At 49.4% G+C, this 26,247-nt stretch overlaps 1 protein-coding gene across 1 annotated transcript; it reads right to left on the reverse strand.

Annotated features, from left to right (window-relative positions):
* Positions 1 to 4,812: 4,812 nt before the first annotated feature.
* WNT10A (Wnt family member 10A) lies at positions 4,813 to 24,862 on the reverse strand. Its single transcript, XM_027873779.1, has 4 exons — positions 24,750 to 24,862; positions 23,113 to 23,375; positions 9,281 to 9,660; positions 4,813 to 5,781 (listed from the first exon to the last, which is right to left on the reverse strand). The coding sequence occupies exons 1-4, from the start codon at positions 24,860 to 24,862 to the stop codon at positions 5,284 to 5,286; spliced, it is 1,254 nt and encodes a 417-aa protein (XP_027729580.1). The 3' UTR covers positions 4,813 to 5,283.
* Between the last annotated feature and the right edge of the window lie 1,385 nt (positions 24,863 to 26,247).

The raw sequence follows: 26,247 nt of genomic DNA on the forward strand, positions 1-26,247 counted from the left end.
AGGTTCTCCTCTTTCCTCTGCTACCCCTCCCATTGTCATAAGCTAACCCCCTTCTTCCCCGTCCCCCACCGACATCGAAGGTAGGAGGGACATTGAGGAACCACAAGAAGGAATGTGTGCCTCAGAATTGTCACCTTGAACCATGAGATAGGTAAGGGAGCCTCTGGACAGGCTGGAGTCAGAGCAAAGCTTTACTGGGGCTGGGGAAGAGGGTGATGTCAAAGCTGAAACTCAAATTAAGGACACTAGGGACAATGACAAGGGCGGGGCAGCGGCGGAGGGCAGTGGGGAGCTACCAGGAAACAGAGTGACCCTAGGAGACCCCCTCCCTATGATTTGCCCCCTCCCACCTACTTCTCCCCTCCTCCCTAGTCTCCCGGGCCCCTCCCATCCCTTGGCCCCGCCCTTGCCCCCAGCTCCCCGGGTAATCAGCTGCTGCGTGGCTGTAATTGGCGGTGCCTACCGGCCCTGCGGAGGGCGACTGAAAGGGAGGATGGGGGGGGCGGGGGGGAGAGAAGGGGGTGTAGAATAGTGGGAGGTTAATTGCAGGGCTGCAGGGCCGCAGTCTCAGCTGTGGCTGTGGCTCTGCTTGGCTGGGGTGGGGATGGGGGAGGAGTTCGAAGTGGCGAGGGGGGAGGCCAGAGGTGGGTGCGTTTGCCTCTTCGCAGGCCGTGGCTGGAGCGGCCTGACCCGTCGCGTGCGGTGGTCAGGAGGTCACCTCCCCAGGGGAGACTGGGACAGAATGAGGGACACAGAATGAAGCATATAGGCAGAACCGGAAGGAGGGGGAGGAGGTGGCGAGGGATAGCAGAGTCTGAGAGGTTGGGGGTGGGGACCGAGGGAGGGAGAGAATCCTTTACTCTGGAGCTATGAGACAGTCTCCGACTCTTGGGGGATTGGTGGGACATTTTTTTCAGGCAGGATCCCCGAAACAGCTGGATAGTTGGGGGAAGGGAGGAGACTATCCTGGGGGCACCTCTCTTCTGGATTTGTGTTCTGGACTCCGCCCTTGGTCCCTCTCCCCTGCCTCGCCCCCCTCCCCCAGTGTCCCCGGGGCCGCCCCCACCCTGGGGAAGAATGTACCCTCCTGGCGCAGCCCTTGCCATGGCAACGGCACACCCCCACCCCCGCTCACCGCAGCGGAGGCTGGGGTGGGAGGGGAAGATGGGGGGGTGACAGGAGCCTCCCTGCCCCGGGGAAGCTTGTCGGCTGCCCTTGTTGCCACAGCAACTGGGGTGCCGCTGATGTGCGCAACCGCCTGGGAGAAGATCCCCAGGTTCCAGGATGGCTCTTTCTCCACTTCCTGACCCGAGCACCCAAGCATCCGGAGGAGAGCCTCCTCCCTCCAAGTCCAGTGGGGTGGGGGTGGGGGTGGGTGGGGGGTGGCCAGAAGATTTCTAGGTCACTCTGGATCAGGGACTGAAATGGCATCAAGAGTTAAATTCAAGAGTCATGTCCTTTCATAGGACTTCATTGCTCGTGATGGAGAGGGAAGGACCCCCTTGTTCCCCACCTGGAGAAGAGGAAGAGTCACAGTCATAAATCAGCCCCCTCCCCTTTCCCTGCCTCGAGAGAACTAGGGGGTGCCCAGGGAGGGGCCCCGGGAGGTGTGTATGTGGGGGAGGGGGTGTTGCAAGCCCTGAAGCGAGGCTGTGATTACAGGGACCTGTCCCTCCCGCCCCCAGCTCCCACTCTCATTAAGTCATTTTTTCCCCTGTTGGAAAATCCCTGTGCCCAGAGCTCAGGGGCTGGGGCGACCACAGGCAGCTGCCGGCAACCACATGAGAAAGGGGGTGAGGGGGGACAGAACTGGGGAGGCTGGGGGCGGGGGAGGGGGTACCCTGGACCAGCTCCAGACATGAAAGGCTCTAGCCCCCCTTGGGGGGGCGGCTGTGGGGTGATTAGGTGGGGGGGGGGAGAAGGGGGTGGTGACTCCTCCTTCTCCTTGATGGCAGTTGCCTCCCTGCTCCAGCCCTGGCATCTTCCTGACTCTCTCTTCTACTAACTTCTTCCCTCAGCTACATTCAAGATATTTCTCTGACCTCTGCCCCTCTGCTCCTGGCTCTACTTCATCTTCTCCTCCCCAGGCCTAAGAGTGGTCTGGGAAGCGGGATGCCTAGGTTCCACTTCTCAATTCCACTCCAGGCTCTCTGTCCCAGAGACAGCCTCTATTTTCCATTCTAATTCCATGTCTCCACTTTAGTTTCAGTTTGGTGTATATCTCACTGGGTTTAGAGTTAAATGATCTTAGAGATCATCTAATCCAACCTTCTCATTTTACAGTTGAGGAAACTGAGGGTCAGCAAGGTTAAATGTTTTTCCTAAGGTAATAGAGATCTTTTCTCAATCCAAGATTCTCCCACTATGCACAGTGCCTCACTTGACACTTCTTGATGTGCCTTCTCATTGTCTTCTGTTCTCCAGTTCACTCCATGGTCTGACTGGGGTTCCCAAGGTCATCCCATTCATTCCTTGCTTCCTGAGAGGGTGAGCAGGGCTTCTTAGTCAAATGAGAGGTATGGAGACATAGGAAACTTTTCCCTTCACTGACAGATGCTGAGCAGCAAAGATGCTACCACTTCACCAGCTTCATTTCCTTTTATTCCCCCCCACCCTCACCACTTAATTCGTAAGTTCATACTGGCATCTAGACTTTACATCTTCTCTTACTCCTAGATGACTTTTCTAATAACCTTTAGGGCCCATTCAATCAGTCTCTCTTTAGCCTTCTCTGGACTGCATAAGCCCAATTCCTCCTAGAACTCATTTTCTTGCCCCTCATCATCACCATGACTCCCTTCTAGTTCCTTTCCACCTTCCCCATATCACTTTTTCAGTTGTGGAATTTAGCCCTGGCCTCAGGACCCTGGCCAGTACCTGAACCCAGATTGAGGATGAGTGGGACACTTTATCATCTACTTCCCTAACCCCATTACTGGAAAACTCCCTGTCCACCCACCTCATTTCTTCAAGTAAGGATTCCTAATTTACTTCAAGACAGATGAACCAATAACTTTGTAGCCCACTATGACCCTTTAGCTCTTTTTGTGCCATGCTCAGCATAATATTGGTGCTTCTCCATCTTGTACCTCTAACTATATCCATTTCCACTCTCCCTTGAATCTCCACCTAGACTTTTCCTTATTCCAGCTTCCCTGTACTAGTGCAATATCCTTTTTGGGTCTGGGGTCAGGGCTTGGTTCATCCAGGAGGTGGAGTGAGGCACAGAGGTAATGGATGGCTCTGGGGTATAATGGTGTAAAATCCTGTTGAGAATGGCAATGGCCTACCTAATCCTCACTCTATCCTTCCCCTATCTTCTATTCCCCCTCCCCCTAAACCAATGATGGCAGAGGAGGGATTGGGAGTGGGGGGGGGGGGGCCCAGCCCCCTAGCTTCCTTCTAGATGAGCAAGAGGAATGGAATGAACCAGGTGTGTCTGACTGCTCCTGTCCCCCCTCCCCACCCACCTCCCCCTTTCCACCTCTCCTCCCAGGGGCCCCACAGCTTTCTGTCTTCCTGGGCTTTCTCCTGGAAGATGAAATTTTGGAAATTTGTCTTTGTCAAGCCTTATCCAGTCAGGCCTGGGATGTTAAAGCATTACTGAAGCCTAAACAAGCCAAGTGAATCCACTCAAAAGCTGCAGAACTGCAGGAATGGGGAAGGTGTGAACCTGAGAGCAGTCTAATGAGGGCTCCTCTCTTAGCTGGCTTGGCATGGTTGGGCTTGAAAGGGTTAGCAGAATGTGGGCATAGCCAAGACATGAACCACAGTCATCCAAACCTCTGCTTTCACTTTCACCCAAAGAAGTTGGCCTAGGTCGATGGTGGGGACATGGATCACCCCATTTGGATAGGAGACTAGCCTTTGGAGATGGGTCTAGAGGACCCAACCTTTAGTCCGAGATCTTGGGGGTGGGGAGAACACCTTTTTAGGGTAAAATGAAGATGGCAATAGGGCTACAGCTGTGGATAACAGGGAATTTAAAGTGGAGTTGGTAAGACTCCTGGATTCTAGCTTCCTTCAGTTGAGGCTTTCTTCCTCATTTTTTTTTCTATCTTGTTCAGGTGTTGGGTTTAGTACTGGGACCCCATATCTTCACCTAGTTCCCTTTAAGACTGGGAGAAAGTAATGGAGGAGGGAGTTAGGGAGGAGGAGAAAGGTTTCTGCTCAATTGTCTGGGCATATACAGTGAATGAATGTGTACAAACATATACATACTCAAACATACATATACAAATACATGTGTACAAGGGGGTGGAAAGGGAAGTATTGGGATGAGCTAGCTGAGAGACCTGGCCGGGGCGGGGGGGGGGGGAATAGGAGAAACATAATAGGGAATGGGGGACCTTCCCTAAGCACTTCAATCTCCTCCCTAGCTCTCCAACCTCTACCATACCCAGCTCTAGTCCTGGGAGTGGAGATTCTAGACAGTAACATTCCAGACAGTGAGTCTCCCTAGCCCTCCCCCTGGCCCCACCTCTTGGCCCCACCTGCTCCCTGGGGCTCTGGGCTTGGCTATGCCAAGCCGTGCCCAGGGATTACCAACGACCCGCCTTCATGGGGCCATTCCTCAAATGGGTGCCTCCTGCCTGCTCTGTTAGGTTATTGGGTACTCCCCCTCCCCACTAACTTCTGCCTTGGGGGTATAGAGAAGGAAACTGAGGCCTGGGGCAGAGTTCCTGGGGCTGGTGTATGAACCCAAGTATCCAGGTTCCCAGGCTGGAACCCTAAAGATAACAAATGCCAAAAGAAGGGAGAGAAGGCAAGGAATGCAGTACCTGATCCCTTTATAGAATCTGTATTGCCCAATTGTCTCTATGTCTCTTTAATAAACCTCTTAATTCCACCCAACAGAATCAGTGTTTTCTGGGGACGACATTTTTGAGGGAAAGAGTAGGAAGAACTGAGTGATTTCTGCACCTCCCCATATTTCAGCACACCCCATTACTCCCCTTTCGGAGCCCTTTATCATCGGGGCTGTTTAGGAAGAAGGAATGGGATTGGCAGAAGGTGAGAGTTCAGTCCCGAGATTCCTAAGTGACAAGGTGGGGGTGTGGGAAACAGCTGGGCTGCCTGCAAAGAGGAGTCCAAAAAAGCATAGGCTGGAAGACACCTCAGAGGTGGTGTAGCCCAGCCTCTGCATTCTACAGACGAGGACACTGAAGCCCAGAGAAAGTAAGTGACGTTGCCAAGGCTGCACGGAGGATTGCGGAGGGCCCCAGAACTTTCCATCACACCTCCAGGTCTGTCGGATACCCTCGGAGACACGGCGCGTGGAGGTCACTTGCAGACGCTGACCCACTCGGTGATGCGGCACTCTTCGCAGACGACAAAGCAGCACCAGTGGAAGCGACAGTGGCACCGCTCACTGCGCGTCTGCCGCAGGATGTTGTGCCCTCTCCCGCAGCAGAGGCTTCCGCAGCTGTCCGGCCCCGCGCTGCTCTTGTTACATAGCCTCCCGGCTGTGCCCGCCGAGTCCAGCCGGGGCTCCCGCTCACAGAAATCCGGGGACTTTTCGAAGTAGACCAGGTCTGCGGGACTGGCTCGCCGGCGAGCTGGGGGCGAGCCCGGGGAGGGGAGGGGGCCCCCAGCCGCGCCAAATTCCAGTTGGCCACCATTGCGGTTGTGGGGCCGGATCAGTGTGGCGCGCTGAAAGCGGGCTCGGAGGAGGGAGCCCACCGCCCGGAACTCGGGGGTCACCTGCCAGCAGGTCTTCAGCTGACAGCTGCCCGATGTGCCGTGGCATTTACACTTCCGGCGCATATTCTCCATGACTGCCTAGGGGAGGAAGACAAGGAGGCAGGCATGTGTGAAGTGGGTGCCAGACACCCCTCTGCCTCCCAACAGCCCCCTTAAGCAAGCAGCCCTACTCTTTTGCATCAGCCTGATCCAGCTCTGCTCACTACCCCAGCCCCGACTACAAGAGGTCCTCTTCAAGTGGTCTGAAATCGGTATAGCAACATGGGCTCCCAGGGCTGGCCATGCCTAGGCACTCTCTGGGTCAACACCCATACAGGGACGAGCTTTGATGTCTCCCAAATCATCAGAAACAGAAGAGGGAGGTCCTCCCCACCATGGGACTCAGGTTCCTGCTTCAGGCCCTCTTCTCTTCACTATACGCACACATATCCTGCCTTTTTCAAACCCTCTAGTTCTATATTCTGCTGATCCCTAATTCTGTTCCCACAAGACCAGACCCCACGGGAATCCCCGGCTTCCTGCCCCTCCAGTCCCCCAGCATCTCTAAAGGTATGAGGAGCCCCTGCTCTCCTCCCCTTCCTACCACTGCTCCCCCCTCCACAGCAGCTGCAAGGGACCGTTGGGGCTAGGGGGGTCTCTCCCCCACACTTCAGCTTGCTCTTACTTCCTGAGGGGGGATACCCAATCCCCAGGGAAATCCCCAAGCCTTCCTTCCCTAGGTGGGGGGCAGGAGCTGGAGGGGCTGGGGGTGTGGGCCCCACCATGTCCCAGCTGGTAGATCTGATGGCCTGGCCTAGCTCCAGGATGTGAATGAAGGCTGTGGTGAGACACAGAAAGTCCCATTCCTTCCTTGAGGCCTTAAAGTCCATTTTTGGGGATACCATGGGTAGGTGTGGAAGATATTTCCTCCCCTTAGAATGGTCAGGCAACTTTGACTCCACTAAAACTCCAATCGCACCTGCCATACTTTCAGTCTCAGTTTCCCCCTCTGTAAGGTGAAGTTTGAGTGAAGCACCATCAGAGAGAAAAAAAAAAAAACACTTCCTCAGACTCAAAAGCTAAGGACAAGGCAGAGAAACAAATTTAAACCTAAATTTAAACCTAAACGAAATTTAGCCTAGCTGCTAGTCCACCCCTCAATTCATTCCAGAATGGAAGGAGAAGTGAGGTCGTAAGTGAGGGCACTGATTTGTCTCAACTCCAACTGAATCTGAAAGAACAAAACTGGCAATATAATATAACAGAAAAGACCACCAGCCCTGGAATTGGAGCATTTGAGCTTGATTCCCAGCTCTGCTACTTACTACCTGTGAAATTCTGAGTCACTCGTTTAACATCTCAGAGTGTTTCTTCATTTGTAAGATGAAGGTTTTAGATAAAACGGTCCCTGAGGTCCCTCCTACTTCTAAATTCGATTAGCCTCCCAGAGAACCCTGCAGTCAGCCTCGCATCTTAGACCACTTAATGGAATCACAACATTCTTTCCATCTCTCTTCAGAGTACTATTCCAGATCAGAATAGCCGTGACCCATGGCATGATAAAGTCCAACCCCCATGTCTGGGCTCTAAACCTTTCCCATATCCAAGGTGAACCTGAGATCCCCTGGGGTAGGAGCTCTCAACCCTAGAGGCCCTCTTGGAAGTATCTGTAGCTGAAGCAGACAGCATTGGAGTTCTAGGGCTGGGCCATGCCCAGCAGTTCTCTGTTTTGAGGCCACGTTAGAACCAGCTTTGATGCCTCCCAAGTCCAGCAATTCCAAAACTGCTTCCCACCAGCAGCAGCCATTAATTAACCAGTTTAACAAGAAGTTGAAGCCATCGGTTTGGGGGATGGGAGGGCAAAGGTGTTAAAGCTAGGGAGAAGATCTGCCTGGGTGGAGTAGGGCTGGGAGGAATTTGAAGCTTTGGGTGCACCCCCTCCTTCCCACTGTGCCTCAGCTTAATTCTCTCAGTGTGTGGAAAGGAGAAGAGGACACTCTTTAGCCTCCCAGTGACAGGAAGGGAATGGAGGTGACATTCAACAGGACGAGTAAAGAGGGCCAGATAAGAGGAAATTAGGGAAATGGAAGGGTCAGGGGTCACCACAATGGTGAGAAGGAGGGGATAAAAAAGGAGATGGGGAGGAGGAGAGACTAGATTGGAAAATGAATTTGGACTTCCCCAAAAGCCAGTGATACCTGGTGGCCTGCAGTATACCTTGTACCTTGAGGAGAAGAGGATGAACTAATGCAATGGCACATATTGAAAAGTAAGCTGGCTTTGGAACTAAAGACAGAAAGTCTCTGAGTCTTTAGGGACCCCTGAGACCATCTCATCCAATCTATACCTGAACAAGAAAGGCCTACGTACCAAACCTATGGTCACCCAACTTTTGCCAGGGAAGGGTACCCCACTCCTTCCTGAGGTATCCCACACTCCATTCTGCAATAGTTCCAATTGTTAGGAAGTTTTTTTCCCTGACATCAGGTCTGAATTTGTCTCGTTGTCACGTCTCCCGGTTGCTCCTAATTCTGTTTGCACTTTGGGGCTAAGCAAAACAAGTCTAATCCAGGTGCCATGTTATAAACCCTTGGGGTACTTACAGCCAGATATCACAACCTCCTCCCAAGCCTTCTCTTTCCAGGATAATTATTCCCAGTTCATTAAACAGAGATTTACATGGCAAGATCTCTAGGTCCTTCATCATCCTGTTTTCCCTCTTCTGAACATACTTTAGCCATGGGTGGGGAACCTGTGGCCTCGAGGCCACATGTGGCCCTCTAGGTCCTCAGGTGTGGTTCTTTGACCGAGTCCAAGTTTTACAGAACAAATCTTTTCATTAAGGCGATTTGTTCTGTGAAGTTTGGATTCAGTCAGAGGGACACATGTCAAAGACTGTCTTGATATGTGTGATAACCAGAACTAAGCACAACACTGCAGGCATTGGACCAGGGTAGAGTCCAGCAGGACAAAGACCTGGGTTTGGATCCCACCTCTACCCTTTGGGACACGGGTGCTTTATTTCACTTCTCTAGGACTCTATAAAATGAGGGAGTTTGTACTAACTAGGCAATCTGAATCCCATGATCCCAAAAGCACTTTATGACCTCAGTAACTCTGCCTACTGAACTGGCATTGTGGGAATTCACTAAACCTGCTCCAGGGTGGTAGGGACCTAATCTCCTTAAAAGGAAAATTGAGTAAAAACCATATTGTGTGTGTTGGGGGCAGGGGAGACCTCAGAGATAGTTTAATCCAAGCCCTTCATTTTACAAACAAGAAAATGGTAGAAAGACACATTGATTTGGCCAATATCACACATGGACAAGGAAGGGATAGAAACCAAATCTTCTGACTTCCAGGCCAGTGTTGCCAAGTGTTTGCCAAGGTAGGGGATGGAGGGTAACAGAGAAGAAGGGAATAGCAGGAAGAGAAGAGGAATGGAGGAAGAAACGTAGAGCTAATGGGACCAGAATAGTTCTTGTGTCCTGGAGCCTAAAAGTATAGTAGATCTGGAGGAGTTGAGATAAGGTTCCAAGGATCAGCAGTAAGTTAGCTAGGAGGATGAACTCCAGGATTTTGGAGTTGGGCCTCTCACCTGCCTCCCAACACGGTTATTATGGAGCCGCATTCTGGCATGAATATCCCTGTGTGGTTCCCTGGAGTCCAAGAAGTCCCTGGAGAACCTCTCTCCAAAGCCGACATCTGGGCTGCAGCCCCCCCACTCCCAGGCATCCTGGAGTCCAGGGGCAGCAGGGGGCAAGGCCGGATGCTCCGGGACCCCGTGGCTCATGCCCTTCCCCCTCTGTAAAGCATCCAGCTGGAGCTGGTGCAGCTTCTGCCTGAAGGCTTCCTCATCGCCCCGGCGAGCCTCATCACAGCCGCAGGCCCTTAGTTTCCCCAGGGCACAGGCGTTGGACACGGCATGGACCACACCAGCTGCTGCGATGGCATAGGCAAAGGCACTCTCTCGGAAGCCTGTATACAGAGATGGGAAGAAGGGCACTGCCACTGCTGTCCAGTCAGGGCCTTGGTAAAATGGGGAAAGAGAAGTTTATCTTCATCACTGCAAAGGAATGCTTTCCATCACCCTCAGAGTGAACCCAAAGGTTCTTTACCCTTTTTTGTGGCAGAGACCATTTTGGTAGTCTGGTGAAGCCTATGGACCCCTTCTCAGAATAATGAGTAAAATAAAATACTTAAGATTACAAAGGAAACCATTATGTTTAAACCAAATATTTTAAAATAAAACCAAAATATTTTAAAAATAAATTCATAGACCCCCTGGAATCTATTCACAGACCCCATCCCAAGTTAAGAACCTTTTCTTTATTCTTCAGGTGGTGGCCCCTCTGTTTTAACTGCCATCCATCCCTTCCTTTCGGGCAGAGCTACTTAACCTGTGACCCACAGACTCCCATTGGGACCATGACTAGATCTCAGGTGACCCAAGAACTTGGATGGAAAAATTACATCTTTATTTTCCTTCAATCATGAATGCAGACAACAAACATTATTCTCCAAAGGGATATGAGAGAGAGAGAGAGAGAGAGAGAGAGAGAGAGAGAGAGAGAGAGAGAGAAACAATCAAAACTCCATACTCTAGGGGCAGCTAGGTGGCATACTGAATATAGCACCGGCCTATACAGGAGGACCTGAGTTCAAATTTGACCTCAGATCAGATACTTGACACTTACTAGCTGTGTGACCCTGGACAAGTCACTTAACCCCAATTGCTTCACCACCCCCCAAAAAAACACTCTAGAGTAAGAGTGAGAAACCTGTGGTTTCAGGACAAGTCAAGGGAATTAGGGATACCCTAGGAACAGGGGTGGGGAACCTTCAGCCTCCAGGCCACATGTGGCCCTCTAGGTCCTCAAGTGTGGCCCTTTGGCCTGAGTCCAAGTTTTACAGAACAAATCCTTTTATTGGGCCCACCCCTGTTCTAATTCCCTTGATTTCTCCTGACCCAGACAAAAAATAAAAGACCTTCCACTTTTAACACAGTGGAGAAAAAGTAGGGTTAAAAGGATACTAAGTCATTAAAAAGGAAAAGTAAAACCAACAAAGGAAGATACAAGACCTGAAAAGTCACCATTTGCAAATACAAAGAATTGTTTGATTTCACAAAAAATCAGAGGCAGAGTGATACAATAAAACACTCCCACGTGCTAGAGTCAGAATCTTGATTCAAACCCTCTCTGTCACCTTCTGCCTGTGTGACCCTAGGTACCTCCCTCCCCTACCCCCCACCTTCCCCTAGCCATTAGCTTTCTCACCCATAAAGAGTGCCTGAAGTCCCTACCAGCTCTAAATCTGGGTTCTATGCTCAGTAAGTCTAGACTTCAGCTGTGAGTGCTGTCCTTCTTGTCAAAAGCCTTTTCCCTACTGGTGAAAGTGCTCAAAGGAGCCAGGAGGCAAAATGACAGGGGAGCTGAAAAGTGACCAACAGAAAAGACCTGATGGATGAGGAAATGGGAAAAACCCTTAAGAGCAACCAGGTAGCCCACAAAGACCACAGCATGAGCAAAGTCTAGCAGGTCCTGGTGTGCTAGGAAAGAAGTGGACGTGTCACAAAGAACGTGGCCCAACAGACTAGGAGGATCAAAGAGAACAGCTCCCGATGGCTTTGTAAATTGACCAGCAGAACTTTGTACCTTCTTTTTGTTTGTGATGCATTTTTTCCTAGTAAAGTTTTGTGGTTTTTCTTTAAATTCTACCAAGTCTCAGTGGGATTAAGGAAAGGCAGGGCTATTTTTATTTTTGTTTTTGTTCATTGCCTAGAGCTGGAGAGCAGGGAGGAATCTGGGTATCCAAAGGGAGGTTCTAGTGGCAGTGGAATTTTATGGGGTGATCCCCATCAAAGCTGGGGTAGGCATATTAGAGAGTAAGAAAATGTCACATAGAGAAAACTAGGGATTAGTTTGTATGCTCTGGTCTACACCTTATCTAGCTCATTTTTTTATTAGCAAAAAAGGTTCTTATTTCTGCACATTTTAAATCCAGCCAGGCCAAGTTCTGCACCCACCTAGCCCTTGTCCTCAATTTCCTTTTGTGTCCATTGATAAGGTTTTGTTCACAGTTGATGTCCTCTCCTTAACAAAGTACGAAATTCCAATCACAAGGTAAACTCCTTTGTGCCACATGTTAAGTTGACTAATGAATAGCATATTGGGGGTGATCAGTTGATTCACAGTCTATTCATACATCTAGTCTTGACCTCTAAGAAAGAGTGGCAGGTATGCCCCAAAGAGCAGAAAAAAAGTAAAGGAAAGGAAAGGAAATGGATTCATGAATGTAAAATATTCATAGTGATTATAAAAAATTGAAAATTCTGGGGGTGCCTATCAACTGTATTTTGGAATGGTTGAACAAACCACGGTATATAAATGTCATAGAAGACTATTGTATCTTAAGAAATGATGAATGAGGCTTTTTCAGAGAAATATGGGAAAATTTGTATGAATTAATGCAGGTAAAATGAGAAAAACCGAGAACAATTTATATAATAACAACAAGTAAAGACAAACAATTCTGAGAGACTAAAGAACTCAGATCATCACAATAACCAACCAAGATTCCAGAAGGAATGATGAAATGTACTGACAGAGAAGTGATAGAACCAAGATACAGAATAGGACCTATATTTTTGGACACTACCAATGAAGAAATTAATTTTGCTTATATGTTCAAAGGGTTTTCATTTCTTTGCTTTTTTTTTCCAAATGTGGGGAAGGGGAAAGAGGGAGGAAGAGAAAATAGATTTTTATTAATTAAAGTTTAATAATAAGGGAGTGGAAGAAACAAAAAGGAAGAGAGAAGCTCGACAGACACACTGATTCCCACAGAGAAAAGTGTGGGTAACCAGAGGCCAGGAGAATATACGTTCTGGGGAACCATTTATGCCACGAAGTTCTTCAACCAGAATGCCTGCAGCGAGTGGGAGTTGAGGCCTCAAGTCATTAAGGAAGAGCTCCATGAGGTAAAAGAACAAACCCAGCCCTCTCCTTCAATGTGAGTTATGAAGACTATGCAGTTCAACTCTCTAGTGACCCCAAATTCTTTCCTTTTGTGGAGAAGCTTCAAGCAAAGGGTGGAGTGGCTGTGTAGGTCCCTGGGAGAGGTAAGGCTCATCAGAGGGGGAAGCTTGTTGGACGGTCTCAAAACTCCCTTTGGGAGGGGAGTTCTCAACCCCAGAAGAGTACGACAAGTCAAGAAGACTCTACAGCCCTTTGGGGAATGTGGAAATTACTTGAGAGGGCAGGAGAGTTATCATGACCATTTATAGGCTTGGGTATAAGTGGTACGGGTTTGTTTCTTGTTTTTTTGTGGATTTGTGTATGTGTGTCAAATGAAATAAAGTGTATGTTACAGCCCATGTTTCCTTAGCCTGAGTGCTGGCAGGAGCATTAAAGGGTCTTTACCTTTTGTCATGGGTGTCTCTAGGAGAAACCCTGGGTGGGGCATAAGCCAAAGAGAAAATTGTAAGATAGAACCATGAAGACTGAATCCAGTCTGTGTAAACCCAGAGCTTCAGTTCTCCCACATTGCATCAACAAACATTAAGCACTTCTTGTGTACGTAGCATTCCTGGTAGTCACTGAGGGGGGAACAAATTTTAGATATGTCCCCTGACCCCAAGGAGCTTCATCAAGTAGGAAGATATGACACAAGAAAAGATAACTGTAAAACATAATATCACATGATTGGTACCAATGTGCTAAATGTGCCCCTCTATTCTCCCTTTTCAATACCCAGAAATCTAATGCTCAAACTAGGTGTTTTCTGGGATAGGCAATGAACAACTAAAAAAAAAGCCTACATTGTAAGGTTAAGAAAGGGCTAGCCCTTTACTACTTATGTGACTTGGGGCAAGTCACTTAACCCCAATTGCCTCACAAAAAAAAAAAAATTTAAAAAAAAGAAAGAAAGGACTAGCCCTTTTTGGGGTAATGCATTTTAAAAGTGCATGAGTGATCCCTTCTTTGAAGTTCTGGGTTACTATGGGTGTGGGGTACTATATACATCATCAGACTCAGTAGATGTGCTTTTTGGTTTGGGGAAACATTTTTCCTTTTTTTAAATTTTTTGTTACAATGGATGACTAGGTAGCATGGTGGATAGAGCTCTGGATCTGGAGTCAGGAAGACCTGAGTTCAAATGCAACCTCAGACACTTACTAGCTATGTGGCCCTGGGCAAGTCACTTAACCTCTGTTTGCCTTAGCTTCCTTATCTCTGAAATGGGGATCTACCTCCCAAGGTTGTTATGAAGATCAAATGAGATAATATTTGTGAGGTTCCTTATAAACTTTAAAGTACTATGTATAGATGCTAGTAATTGTAGTAATAATTTTTTGAAATAGAAGAAAAAATAAATGAGCAAAGCAAAGAGAAGGCAGTATTTAACCTAAAGAACAAATAACTAATGGTGGAATTTCAGGCATCTGTAGAGAAGACATTTTTGAGCCAAGAGGCTTTCTTGGGTTCCTTGAGGACTGCGACTGCTCACCACTACCCTACTTCTATGGCTAACCCTTTTGTAATTCATTTTATATGTTCTTCTTATCATTTTTTTTACCCACAAAATAGCTCCCTGAAGGCCTCCTGAAGGTAAAGAGAGAAGGACTGCAGAGTTCTCTTGTCCTTATTCCCCCAATGGAAGCTGAGCTTGTACAGAAAAATATTCCCCTCATTTCCTATAACCACCCAAATTCCTACCATTCGCTTAGCCTGGCAACATGAAAGGGCCACCTCATAAAGAAGCTGGTGGTGGTCCCCAATTCTAGTCCCCAAAAAGTGCTCCTACTCGAAGTGCTTATATCCTGCCTTTTCAAACTACCTAGAATTTTTTTACTTTGCATTTTTTCTGTATATACATGTATGTCTACATATTGCCTCCCTTGATAGACTATGAATTCCTTGGGAGTAGAGATTGTTTGTCATTCTTTTGTTTGTTTGGTTGGGAATTTTTCTACATTTATGTCCCCAGTGCCTAAGATATAGTCATGAACTCAGAGGCAAAAACCTTTTGAGTTCTAACTTGAATTCTTACTTCAATTTCCCCAGCACTAGGAAGGGGGCAGAGGGAGGCTGTTCCTTGCTCATGAACCTGATGCTTTGGGGCCAGGTGAGTCTGGAAGGCTAGAAGGGAGAAAGGCACAGTGGAAAGGGGGCCAAACCCCAAATCCAAAGTCTGCTTCTTCCTTAATTTTGTAACTAAGAAATTATTTTAGGGCTAGCTGACCAGAATTTCCAGTACTACCAGGATCAAGTTAGATTAGAAAAGGAAAAACAGTAGATGGAGTGAGCCAAATATTTGGGGGAAGTTCCTAGAGATTGGGTCAGCTGAAGTAGCCCAAAACGTGGGGAAAACTGGTAGGATGCTAATGGAAGGAGAGATAGGAGTGCACAAAACTCAACAGAAACACACAATCCTTCATTCATTCATTCATTCATTCATTCATTCATTCATGAAGCATTTATGGAGAACCAACAAGGATTTAAATGAGACTCACTGTCTTTCACAGCTCTGAGATAACATCATAGAAACAAGAAAGTGATTCCCAGAGAGGCATCAAAGTTAGCCAGAAGTCAGAAAGGCACAGGCATGACCGCACCCACACGTCCACGTTGGTCATAATCTGATCTCTGTTGTTATTTCCTAGAGCAACTTTCTAGCCTTGTCCCAGGTTCAAATCTCCCAGATCTTCACAGGAGCCTGGGAAAGATGAGCAGAGAGTAACCATTGAGCTCTGGAATTACAGACTGTCTCCCAGGATGATGGGACGGGTCACTCCATCCCTCCCTTGACCTCCAGACAGGAGGGCCCCCAGTGTTGAGATACGCCACACCTGGAGGCATCCCCAAGAAGATTCCACATTGTTCCTTTAGGCCCCAACACTTTCTGGGGATGTTCCTGCTATCCGACCTCATTCCTTCCTGCTGCGGTTTTAACCTATTCCTTCTCATTCCAGCAGCAACTCTGTCTCCTCTGAACAGTAAATCCTGCACAATAATGAAGACATGAAGCCTTTATTCAGTTATTCTTCCCTCTTTTTTTCCCCCAGGCCAAAAGAAAAACCACCCCAGCACTTTTTTCCTTTTCTCACAAGAGGGCAAGGAACAACCAACAGGGAGGGGAAGTAAGGGAAAAGCCTGTCAGAGAGCCTCCATGCAGAGGCTACTCAGGAAACTGCCCCTAGGGTGCCAGGGCTGGAGAAGTCTAGCTACAAGTGCACCTAGTATTTTTCCCATGCTTTCATCTGTCAGTCTCAAAGAACCTTCCCGGACGCTGGCGGGCATCCTGAGCCTGCTTGACAGGGAGAGAATCACAGAACATAAACTTTGAGAGTTGGATGGAACCTCAGAGCTAATCTAATCCATCCCACCTCATTTTACAGATCAGAGAGATAAAGTGTTTGTCTAAAATCACCACCTCTAGTTAGTGGTAAGAGCATAGAGGGAGAGAACTCAGGTGTCCCCAGGATGCGGGAATACTCAGAGTTTACACCATGTTTTTTTCTGCTGCATGTCTACATTTCCCTGAGACAGTCAAAACTCAGTGTCTTTATACAGACTGGGTTTAGTCTTTGTGATATTTCACACAATTGTTACTGAGTATGGAATCCAGGTAGCTGGGATTTCCATGCTATGCCTGTGGATGTCACACAGGTACTCCTGAGAAGGAGGGCAGAAGACAGTGAATAGCTTTAGTTGAAGGTGGCTTGGGAATATGATATGAAGGAGAAGATCACTTTCAACCCTGTTTTTATATGATCTTTAGGGAGGGACCTGATGAAACTTGAAAAATATGGAAGGCAGTGGAATAAAAGCATAGAGGGGGACATTTCAGCCCTAGGACCTTGGAGATTGCCCTCTCCCACTCCCTGTAAGCCAACCAGCCTGAGAATGAGAAAGAAATATGGGGACTGTCATAAAGAATGAGACACTGTGAGGCATAAACAGAGATAAAAGAGACAGGGAGAGGTAAAAGAGAGAGGGAGTGAGTTTCCTGAGTCCATCGAGAGACTGTTGTTATAGCCTGGCTGGTCTACCCTAGCTCCAGTCCCTGGGCCCCAGTCCTGGGCCCGGACTGTCTGGGGCAGATACAGGCAGAGGGCCAGCAGGCCAGCTGGTGGGGGAGAGGGGTGGGGCAGGGTGGCCAGCTGGGCTGCCGGGAGGGAGAGGGGGAGAGCTCGTTAAGACGCACAATTAGCTGTCCTGCCTTTGATCTGGGACAGGGACTGCCAGGATCTAAGTAAAGTCAGCTGCAGCTTCTAGCCCCAGCCAATAGCCGGGAGGAAGGGGGGAGGGATACAGGCTAGGAAGGAGAGATGAGGGGACAGAAAATGGACAGCTGGGGAGAGGGGGTCAGGGAAAAGAGACCCTGACCTCACCTTACTGCTCCAGACCCAGGTCAAAAGGAGCTGGAGATATGGGGTACCCATTCCTTGATACAGACACTTGGTATGTGTGTATGTATATTCCTGTATGTCTATATGTACAACACGTGGGGATACTTAAGCATGAAACAGTTCATGTAGGTGGATACACGCACACATGTGCATATATGAATGTGTGAGACCACGTGGGCAGATTTTACTTTCAGATCTGATTCTTCTCTTGCATATCTTAAAGCAGTTAATAATAGCTAACATTTATAGATCACCTCCTACTTTTCAGGCACTAAACTAAGTACTTTATGACACTGAACACATTGCTAGGCACATAGCTATGTTCTATCTTTTTTTGTTGGGGGGAAAGGAAGGGAATAAGCATTTATACAGCATCTACTATGTGTCAGGTACTGCACTAAGTAAAAATTATCTCATCTGATCCTTAAGACAACCCTTCAAAGGAAGTGCTATTACTATTATCCCTATTTTACAGGTGAGGAAACTGAGGCAAACAGAGGTTAGGTGACTTGCCTGTGTGTCTGAGGTTAAATTTAAACTCGGGTCTTCCTGACTCCAGATTCAGCTCTCTGTGCACTACGGTGCTCCCCCCCCCCCCCCAGAGCGGACAGTGCAATAAGCACTAAACGTGGAAGTAGAAGATCTGAGTTCAAATCCCTGCTCTGACATTTAACATTTGTGTGACCTTGGGTGATTCACTTAAACTCCCTGGGCTTCCGTTTTCTCATCTATAAAATGAAAGGATTACTTTAGACGGCCTTGGAGATCCCTTCCAGTTCTAGATCTGTGGGCTGTATAATGAAGGGATTGGACTAGATGGTCTTTCTCTCCTTTTCAGCTCTCCGTCTATAATCCTCTATAGCCATTCCAACACCAGGGTGCCTGGGACTGGTCCTTACTTCAAGCCTTGAAAAATCCTCCCTGTACCTCAATTCCCCCTTTCCAAGAAGGTCCCCCAGCCTTGATAGAGAGCAAAGGGGTCCAATAGAGTTCTTAGGATAGATGCTAAGAGAGAAAAGAGTCAAGATCTTTATGAAGCCTTAGGCTTCTCTTTTCCCCTGTCCTGAGATCGATGGGCCTCAGAATCTACCCTCTTGGAGTAGCCTGCCAGTTTTTTCACCTTCCCCTGCCTCCTTTTCCCTACAGTTCCTCACATTGCTCCATTCCCTCCAACCTGAAAGGGATTAGGACTTGGAAGGGGGTAATCCCTGTGCCAAAGAAAGACCTCCCACATAGAGTGGACTAGACATAAAATGCTGCCTTATGCTGGAAATCTAATAGCAAAGGGGTCCCTGTAATTGTTATCAGACACTTTAAGTAACATATATTCGATTGAAGGATTGCTAGAAGGAAGAGCTTTCCAAGGGGGAATTGCCCCCATCCCACTTATATCCAGGTCTACAACTCATTTTAGGTAAGTGTTTCTGTGATTTCATTAGTGTAGTGAATCCTAAAAGCAAAACTGCAAATGATAGTTTTAGAAAGTTGCCTGTGCCCAGGGTCACATAGCCAGGATGGGTCAGAGGTACCACTCAATAACCCTTGTCTCCCTGTTAGGCATAGGCTGGTATAGAACATTCTGTCGATGTTCTAGCCGCTACACCAGGTTATGCAAGTAGAAAAATGACATTATTTATATTTTACAGATGAGAAAACTGGGACTCGGTTTCTTTAAATGGTTTGCAAAATGAAGTAAGTGCTATATTTGAATTCCAACTACAATGCTCTTTCTGCTATAAGACAAAGCCCTCCTGAATGGTCCTAGCTCTGGCCTATGACCTTCGATGATGTGTTTCCTCACAACATTTTATCCTCTGATTCTCATACATTATACCTTCCCTTCACTGCTCCTTCCTGTTAATGCTGGCCATAGACTAACCCTGACTGATGCCTCTCTCCTCATAGCTTTCTCTCATTCCTCCCTTCCTCCTGGCTCTGCCTCCCTGCTTCCAGGTAGCCTACCGGAATCTTCAAGTTAGATAGTCACACCCCACCCCCATCCCACATTAAGTTCTGCCCAGCATCTAGCATAGGTTAGCATGAATGTCAAAGAACTGATGAGTTTTAGTGGTGCCTTGGACAAATCATTTGCTTCTATTTTCTCATCTGTAAAATTAAGAGTTTTAACTAGGTATCTAAGGTTCCATGATGGTCAAACTCCTAAGAGGCTTTCTAGATCTCCTTTTTCTTTGCTCCTCTTCTAGTTACTGACCTCTCCCCACCCTCAAGCTGCACTCTGGCTACTCCAAATCCTCATTTCATTACCCTATGGTATACAGGCTGCTCTCCTGCAAGTGATGGGTGCACCAGAATTAATACCTCTCTTAGTCTCTGGTATCATTAAAATTGACTTTCCCTGTCAAGTGGATTTCAAATGTTAGAGTAATTCTTACTGGGGTGAGGGTGGCTGATAGCCCTTAAATTTTACATTAAAAAAGGAATTTGTGAATCCAAATGAGTTTTAGGGAGAAGCTATGGGAATCAGCTACTGACCATTCCATTTCCCAGGGTTGCTGACCCATAGCTTTAGAGTTGAAAAGTTCAGGCAATATTCAAAGTCACAGTAGGAAAAGGGAAGATATTCAGACCAGGGAGACAGACAGTAAGAATGACCTTCTGGGGTCATTTCTCTGGGCTTCAAGTTTCAGCTTCCCAGACACTTGGCCATGAGTAGCTTCCCCACAGGAAATGAGTTGTTCAGAAGTAGCAGAGACGACCCCTTGTGTTGGGCTTGACCACCAGATGTCAAGGAAGGCTTCAGTTTGGTTTGGCCAAGAGTGGCCTTCAGGGGAACCTGTGACCTGACCCAGGGAAGGGAAAGCAAAAGGAGGAGGAACAAAGAGCAGAGACCTCTTAGCCTTCTTGGAGCCCCAAGAATTTCTTCTCCCAAAATTCTTCCAGTATAATCTTGATCTAAGGTGGAGTCAAAAAGGGTCTCAATTTGAGAACAGGAGACTCAAGATGTTTTGGGGTAGGCAGGTGCTGGGGGCTGAGGGCACCCAAAGGAACAGCTTCCTCCTGGCTTCTCAGCTGGCTGTCCAACCCCCTCCTCGAATCTGGGTGTGGCCCCCCTCTCTGGCCAGCCTCGGCACGTTTTGTACCCCCCCAACCTTCCCCCCCACCACCACCCCAGCTTGCCTCCTGCTCATTAAACTGCAGGTGAACTCAGCAGCATCTGGCATGGCGCCAACCCCCGCCCGACTCCGCAGCTCTGGACTCGCCCCCACGCTTCAAAGCCACCGCTTTCTCCAGACCCCTGTGCTCCAGCTCTCAAGAGGCTATATGGGCTGGGTCTAAGTGAAGCAGGATGCCTGGGTTCATCCATCTCTCTCTCTCTCTTTCTCTCTGTCCCTCTGTCTCTTTCTCTCTGTCTCTGTCTGTCTCTCTCTCTTTCCCTCTCTCCCCGCCCCTCACCAGATTAAGACTGGACTAGAGACAGTCACCCCCTTCTGGGCTCCAGACACTATTTCACTTCCTCTCAGTCCCCCCACACACTTGGCCCCGCCTCTTCAGCAGAGTGGACACAGAGAGACAAACAGAAGAGCAAGAGGGATTGGGAAAGGTGGAGCTAGAGAGCCCAAGCCAGCCTGGGAGGTGGCTTGGGATAAGTCAGTTTCTTCCTCAGGTTTCTCCCAGTATACCAGTATAATCCTAAGAGAGCTGGAGGGTCTTGGAATTGAGGGTAGGAAAGAATAAGTCAAAGGAAGCCAGAGAGAGTGAGAGCAAGAGTGAGAGACAGAGAGAGACAGAGACAGAGAGATACAAAGAGAGAGACACAGAGTCAGACAGACATAGACGAGGTCAAGAAGAGAGAGGACAAGAAACAAGATCCAGAAGAGAAGGGAAGGAGGGACTTGTGCACAGAGACAAAGACAAAGATAGAAGACTAGCAATGAGGCCCAAGAAGGAAGGGGGAGTGGGAGATACAGATACAGAGACCATCGAGAGAGAAGATAACCTAGAAAATCGGGGGTAGGAATAGAGGCCTGGCAAGGTGAATTGAGGGAGAGGAGCTGAGTCCGGGAAGCCGCCAAGATATGAAAAGTCTGAAGAACCTGTCACTTCGTGTTGGGGAGCAGAGGCCGCAAAGGGCGGGGAAGCAGGAAGGGGGGGGTCAGAGAAGTGGGGACGGAGGGGCAGCAAGGAGGCCAGGCTCTAAGATAGGCCCTGCAGGAAGTGGGAGGCCCAGACAGGGAGAAGCATTGAGGGGGATGAGGGGCCACAGTAAGCCTCCTCTCTACTGGCCCTATGGGGTCCCCGGCTTTGCTTCGCGCGAGTTGGGTGCGGGTGGGGAGAGGGAATGGAGGGGGAGACTTTGAAAGCAGCTTGTCTGGAGCGCGGGAGCCGTCTGGATCGGCCCCGGGGGGATTAGATCGCGGCTACATGCCGCCACACGCGTGTCGGGCTGGGCTCAGCCGGGCAGAAACACAGCCCCGGGCGGGCGGGGGAGGGAGGCGGGGCAGGAGGAGAGAGGCGGGCGGGGCCCGGGGCTGGGCTTGGGGGAGGCTAGGGTTGCTCCCCATTCTAGGGGTCGAAAAAATGGGTATGAGAATGGCAAGAAGGAACTGGCTCATTAGTCTGACCGTCCATGCCCAGGGTTCCTTCTAATGACCGGGAAGCCTACACTTGGCCTCCCTGTCTCCGTCTAGTCCAGTTTACACTTCCAAAGGGTAGTTTTTCACCCCAATCTTAGGGAGTACCCCTTGTTGAACTAAGTTTGGTTGGGAAAAGGCCTAACCTGTCCGAATACACCAGCACACTGTTTCAATATATTGTCTTCCTTTCAGCTGATAAGAGAGACCAGTTTAACTAGCCAGGCTAATAAAACATGAACTTGAAAGAAATCGATCAGTTCCTAAACCACATCAAGACTGGGAGAGGCAAGTGTGAAAAGTGAAACCATGAAACCCCCCTCCCAAGGAGGGCAGTGGACCTGGAAGCAGAAAGCTGAGTGGGAATCCTGGCCAAGCTTCTTGTGAGACATTGGACAAATCACTCAACCTTGCCTGGCCTCACTAGAAAATGATGTAGAAAATGAGGGGATTTGGCCTGATGATCTCAGGTCCCTCCCAGCTCTCAATTTTGTGTTTCCAGCTTCCTCCGCTGGAGTTCTATCCACTGTCAGAGAAGTCCTGCTATTCAGTAGAGATAAGTTTTTCAATGCTAAAAAATCTGTGTGTTTGATGTGCAGAGAAGTACAGTCATCAGCTTCGTTTCTCCCATCCCCTCTGAACCCAGAGAATTTCTCAGAGTGAGTGACTTTGAGGAAAGTTATTTGTATACTAGGGTGGGAGAAGTGCTAGATGGATGGGCCTTGTGGCCCAAATATAGAGGCTCAAGCCTTCACCCCACCTCTCATCAAACTCTGAGTCATAAATGGGAGATTATGACCAAATTTCAGGCTTCTGTGACTCTAGCTGAAAGCCAAGGTTCCCACCTACCTCATTTTACCTTCTTTATCCTCTCCTCTTTCAAACAGACCTCTTCTTTCCCTTCTTAATCTTAAATGGCAATCTTAATTAATGGAAATCTTAAGTGTGGCCTGTGTGGCTCACACTTTGTTGGCTGAGGGAATAGCAACCAGATTTCCGGAGCCCTACCCTCTCTACACACTTTTTGAGCAACCCAAGTTGGCTTCATTCCCCCTATAGGGTCAGGATAGTTATTCAGGATACCTGGGTTCCTGAATCCTGGACATTCTATATATTTTGTTCCTTTGTGACATGGTTAGCAGACCACCTCCTCCCCCACCCCACCTCCTAAGGTCAGAGATGCCTGGAATAAAAGAAAGATTTGAGTTGAGAAAAACAGGAGGGAAATAGGAACCAGTAGGAAGCAGAAACTTTGAAAGACAGATAATAAAGAGAATGTAAGGGCCCAGAGACCAGGAGACCTGAACTAGGAGTCAGAAGTAAGGAAAGGCTAAAGAGTAGATGGTGTATGGAGTGTGAGAGGATATGGAAACTGCAAAGGCTGTAGAGCGGGGCTGGGGAGAGGAGGAAGGTTAAGTTTACCTCTGCTGAAGATGGGGCTTTCGTAAGGGATCTTGTTTCGGGTCTCCAGGCTGGAGCAATTCCAGCGCTGGTCCCGAAACTGATGCTGGCACTCATGTATGGCAATCTGGATGCCCTGGATGGCGGAGGCTGCCACATCCGGGTGACGTACGCACACTTCCAGTTGGCGTCGGCTCAGGCCTGGCAATGTCAGACATACCGTGTTGGCATTCAGCACAGGCTCTGGTGGCAGTCGAAGGCCCAGAATGTCATTTGGTTCTGACCTGCAGGTATGGGGGATGTGGGGAAAAGTAAGGACCATTAAGTAAGGCCTTAGACTGAGCTGGGGGAATTGGAGAGCAATGGCATGGACTGTTTCTTAGACTTGCTTATCTCATACATATAAATATATTCATACACATACACACAAAATCTATTCCCTCTCTCTTCTCAGTTCCTTCCATTCTTCCCCGGCTCCCCCCCACCCCCCCACCCCCCCCACCCCCCGCTTTCTACTCTTACTTCCCAAATGATAAGAACATTTTACCTCTTACCTCACATAGAACTTTGGTTTTCACATCTCATGTAACATTGTATTTTACAGTTATCTATGTTGATGTCATCCCTCAGAATTCAGGGAAGGTTGGGAGCATGTCTTATTCCAAATTGGATTTTCTCCCAGGAAAGCCCAGTGCTAACACAGTGCTTTCCACACAGTATTTAATAAACAATGCATTAAAAAATGAATAAAGCTTCAGCAGAATCCTGAATATGCCTCGCCACTCTCCTTCAGAGCTCTTTCCCTGACTTCTTCCCTCTCTCAACCACCTTCCCAAATACAGCGACATATAAACCCAGCCTCACATGCATACACACAGTTTGCAGCATCACACCTATAGAGTACACATAACACAATATCTCTCACATACTTCTAGAAACACAAAGATTTACATGGGAGGTAATGTTATCCTTAGTATCAGCATGCTGACTGGATTCAGAATCCAACATTTGAAATCAGTATCTAACACACACACGTAGACATAAACAGAGTGGAACCCTCCCAGGCATGAATAATACAGTACTCACACATTTTCAGAAAAACTTTCACAGACATCTATTTTCAGAAATACAAGGAGCCAAGCCACACTCAAAAAGGGAGAACTCCCTTCTGTGCCCCTTTGCTGACCCCACCTGGGGCCGCCTCCTTTTCACCCACCCCCATCAATTGATCCCACCCATGGGGGAGATCTCTACAATGGGGAGGGTGGGATTGTTTTGGGGTGCCCTCCCTGAGAGTCCCCCTAAGAGGAAGACGTTAACTAGACATGATTAGGAGACTGAATTTGGCAGCTGTCCCCAACACTAAAAGGATCTATCCCTCTTCTTGGCGTTGCCCCCTCTGGAGCATCACTGGATTGGTCCCCTCTGAGTGTTACCCTCTCCCCAGGGAGGACAGCTCCTCCCCTCCGACCCCCACCCCAGTCGGGGTCCAAGATGACTGTCCTCTGGCCTGGGCACATCACTCACTCCCTAGCAATGCCGGTCTTCCAGCCGAGCCTTGAGGGTCTCCCAAACTCTTCGGGAATCCTTGGTGTCCCAGAAGGCGGGGCATGAGGAGGGAGGCAGGAAGATAGGGTGAGAGGGGGCGGGGGTCTCACCTGGGCACGGCTGCGGCCAACAGGAGCAGGAGCAGCAGGAGCGCGCAGAGCGCCGGCCGAGGCCGGGCCCGGGGTCGGGGCCGGAGCCGGGGGCGAGACCGGGCGCTGCCCATGGCTGGGCCGGGGTGAAGGACTTAGAGCCCGGCAGGGCTGGCGCGCTGCTCCGCGGGCGGGGGGCGGCAGCGCATGGTACGCCCGGGCAGGGGAGGCAGACCGGGTGAGCAGAGCTAGCGCCTGGGCGGCCGGCAGTGGCTCCGACCTTCTGGAGGTTCCGGCTTGGGCTCGAGCTCTGGTTCTAGCTCGGGTCAGGGCTCCAGGGGCAGACGCCGCCCGCCTCCCCGCTCCATGGGGCAGCGCCCCGGGGCACCGCCCTCCGGGGGGGCGGGCGCGCGGGGCACCTCCTGGCAAGGGTGGACGAGGGGATTTCCCCCTTACCCCCTCCCCTTCCACCGGCTCCTGGCGAAGCCTGAGGTGTGGGGAGGGGGGAGGAGAAAGCCGCGAGGCACAGCTTAGGGTGGCAGATTCAAGGGGCAGGGAGCCGGCAAAGAGCTGGAGGTTGGAAGCAGTGAGGCTGGACTTCCTAAGGGCTCTGAGCTCTCAGCTCCAAGGGACGTCGCTGTCTGCCCCTCCGTCCCTCTGTCCCGAAGCCCAGTGTATAAGTGACTGTCCTGGCCCAGAGGAACTCAACCGCCTCAGCCTCCTCCCCCCCCCATTCCCCCACACAGCTCCCCCCCACTCCGTCCACCCCTCCTCTCCCCCTCCACCCTCAGCATTTAGTGCTCCGGCTCTACCTCCTGGTGACGTCACAGACCGGGATTGGGGGAGGGGGGCGGAGCAGGGGGCAGGGGGGAGGGGGGGCGTGTGTGTGTCCGAAGGCCACAGAGTCGGCTTAAGGCTTTGGTGGTAGGTTGGAGTGAATGCACGTGTAGAGACTCGGTGGGTGTTGGCGTTTCTGCGTTTGTTTGTGGGTCGGAAGGCCTGTGTTTGTATTTATGACTCTGTCAGTGTGTGAGTTAGTTATGTTGGGAGCTGTGTTTTTGTGTGGGAGTGTGATGTCAGTGTGTGTTGTGTATGTGCCTGTGTGTGTCCTCCTTGAAAATGCAACTGCCGAGGTCAGCCTCCCCCTGCCACCTGCAGCAAGGGCAGAAGTCCGAGCAGAAGTTGCTGGGAGTGCAATCCCCGCTCCAGCCGTAATCCTGCTCAAGAAAGGCGATCGTGGCATACGTGGTGCAGTCTAAGACCAAAGATGGGGAGCCTTGAGAGGGACCTGCTTAGTTGACCAACTTCATTTTCAGTTGGTTCCCTATTCCAACAAGGAGGCAGTCTGATAATGCTGAAGTGTCCAGGGGGCTCTCTGGGGCTCTAACCAGAAAGGGAAGGGTGAGCTCTTTCTCTGTGCCCCTCCAGTATTATGAACATATGTGTGTTCTGAGGAGGTTAGAGGGCTAAGAAAGAAACCAATTCACAAGGAGGACAGGAGACCTGACTTCTATTTCCA

Source organism: Vombatus ursinus, unplaced genomic scaffold (genome assembly GCF_900497805.2).
Source record: "Vombatus ursinus unplaced genomic scaffold, bare-nosed wombat genome assembly UNPS02014802.1, whole genome shotgun sequence".
NCBI classification, from domain to species: domain Eukaryota; kingdom Metazoa; phylum Chordata; class Mammalia; order Diprotodontia; family Vombatidae; genus Vombatus; species Vombatus ursinus.

What these genes read in the sequence shown, in the direction of transcription:
- WNT10A (XM_027873779.1), bottom strand. Translation starts at nt 24,862, where the DNA reads ATGGGCAGCGCCCGGTCTCGCCCCCGGCTCCGGCCCCGACCCCGGGCC. An exon ending in AAGCCCCATCTTCAGCAGAG is followed by an intron (nt 9,661 to 23,112) that starts GTAAACTTAACC and finishes CTCTGTATACAG; the next exon opens with GCTTCCGAGAGAGTGCCTTT. An exon ending in ATAACCGTGTTGGGAGGCAG is followed by an intron (nt 5,782 to 9,280) that starts GTGAGAGGCCCA and finishes TTCCTCCCCTAG; the next exon opens with GCAGTCATGGAGAATATGCG.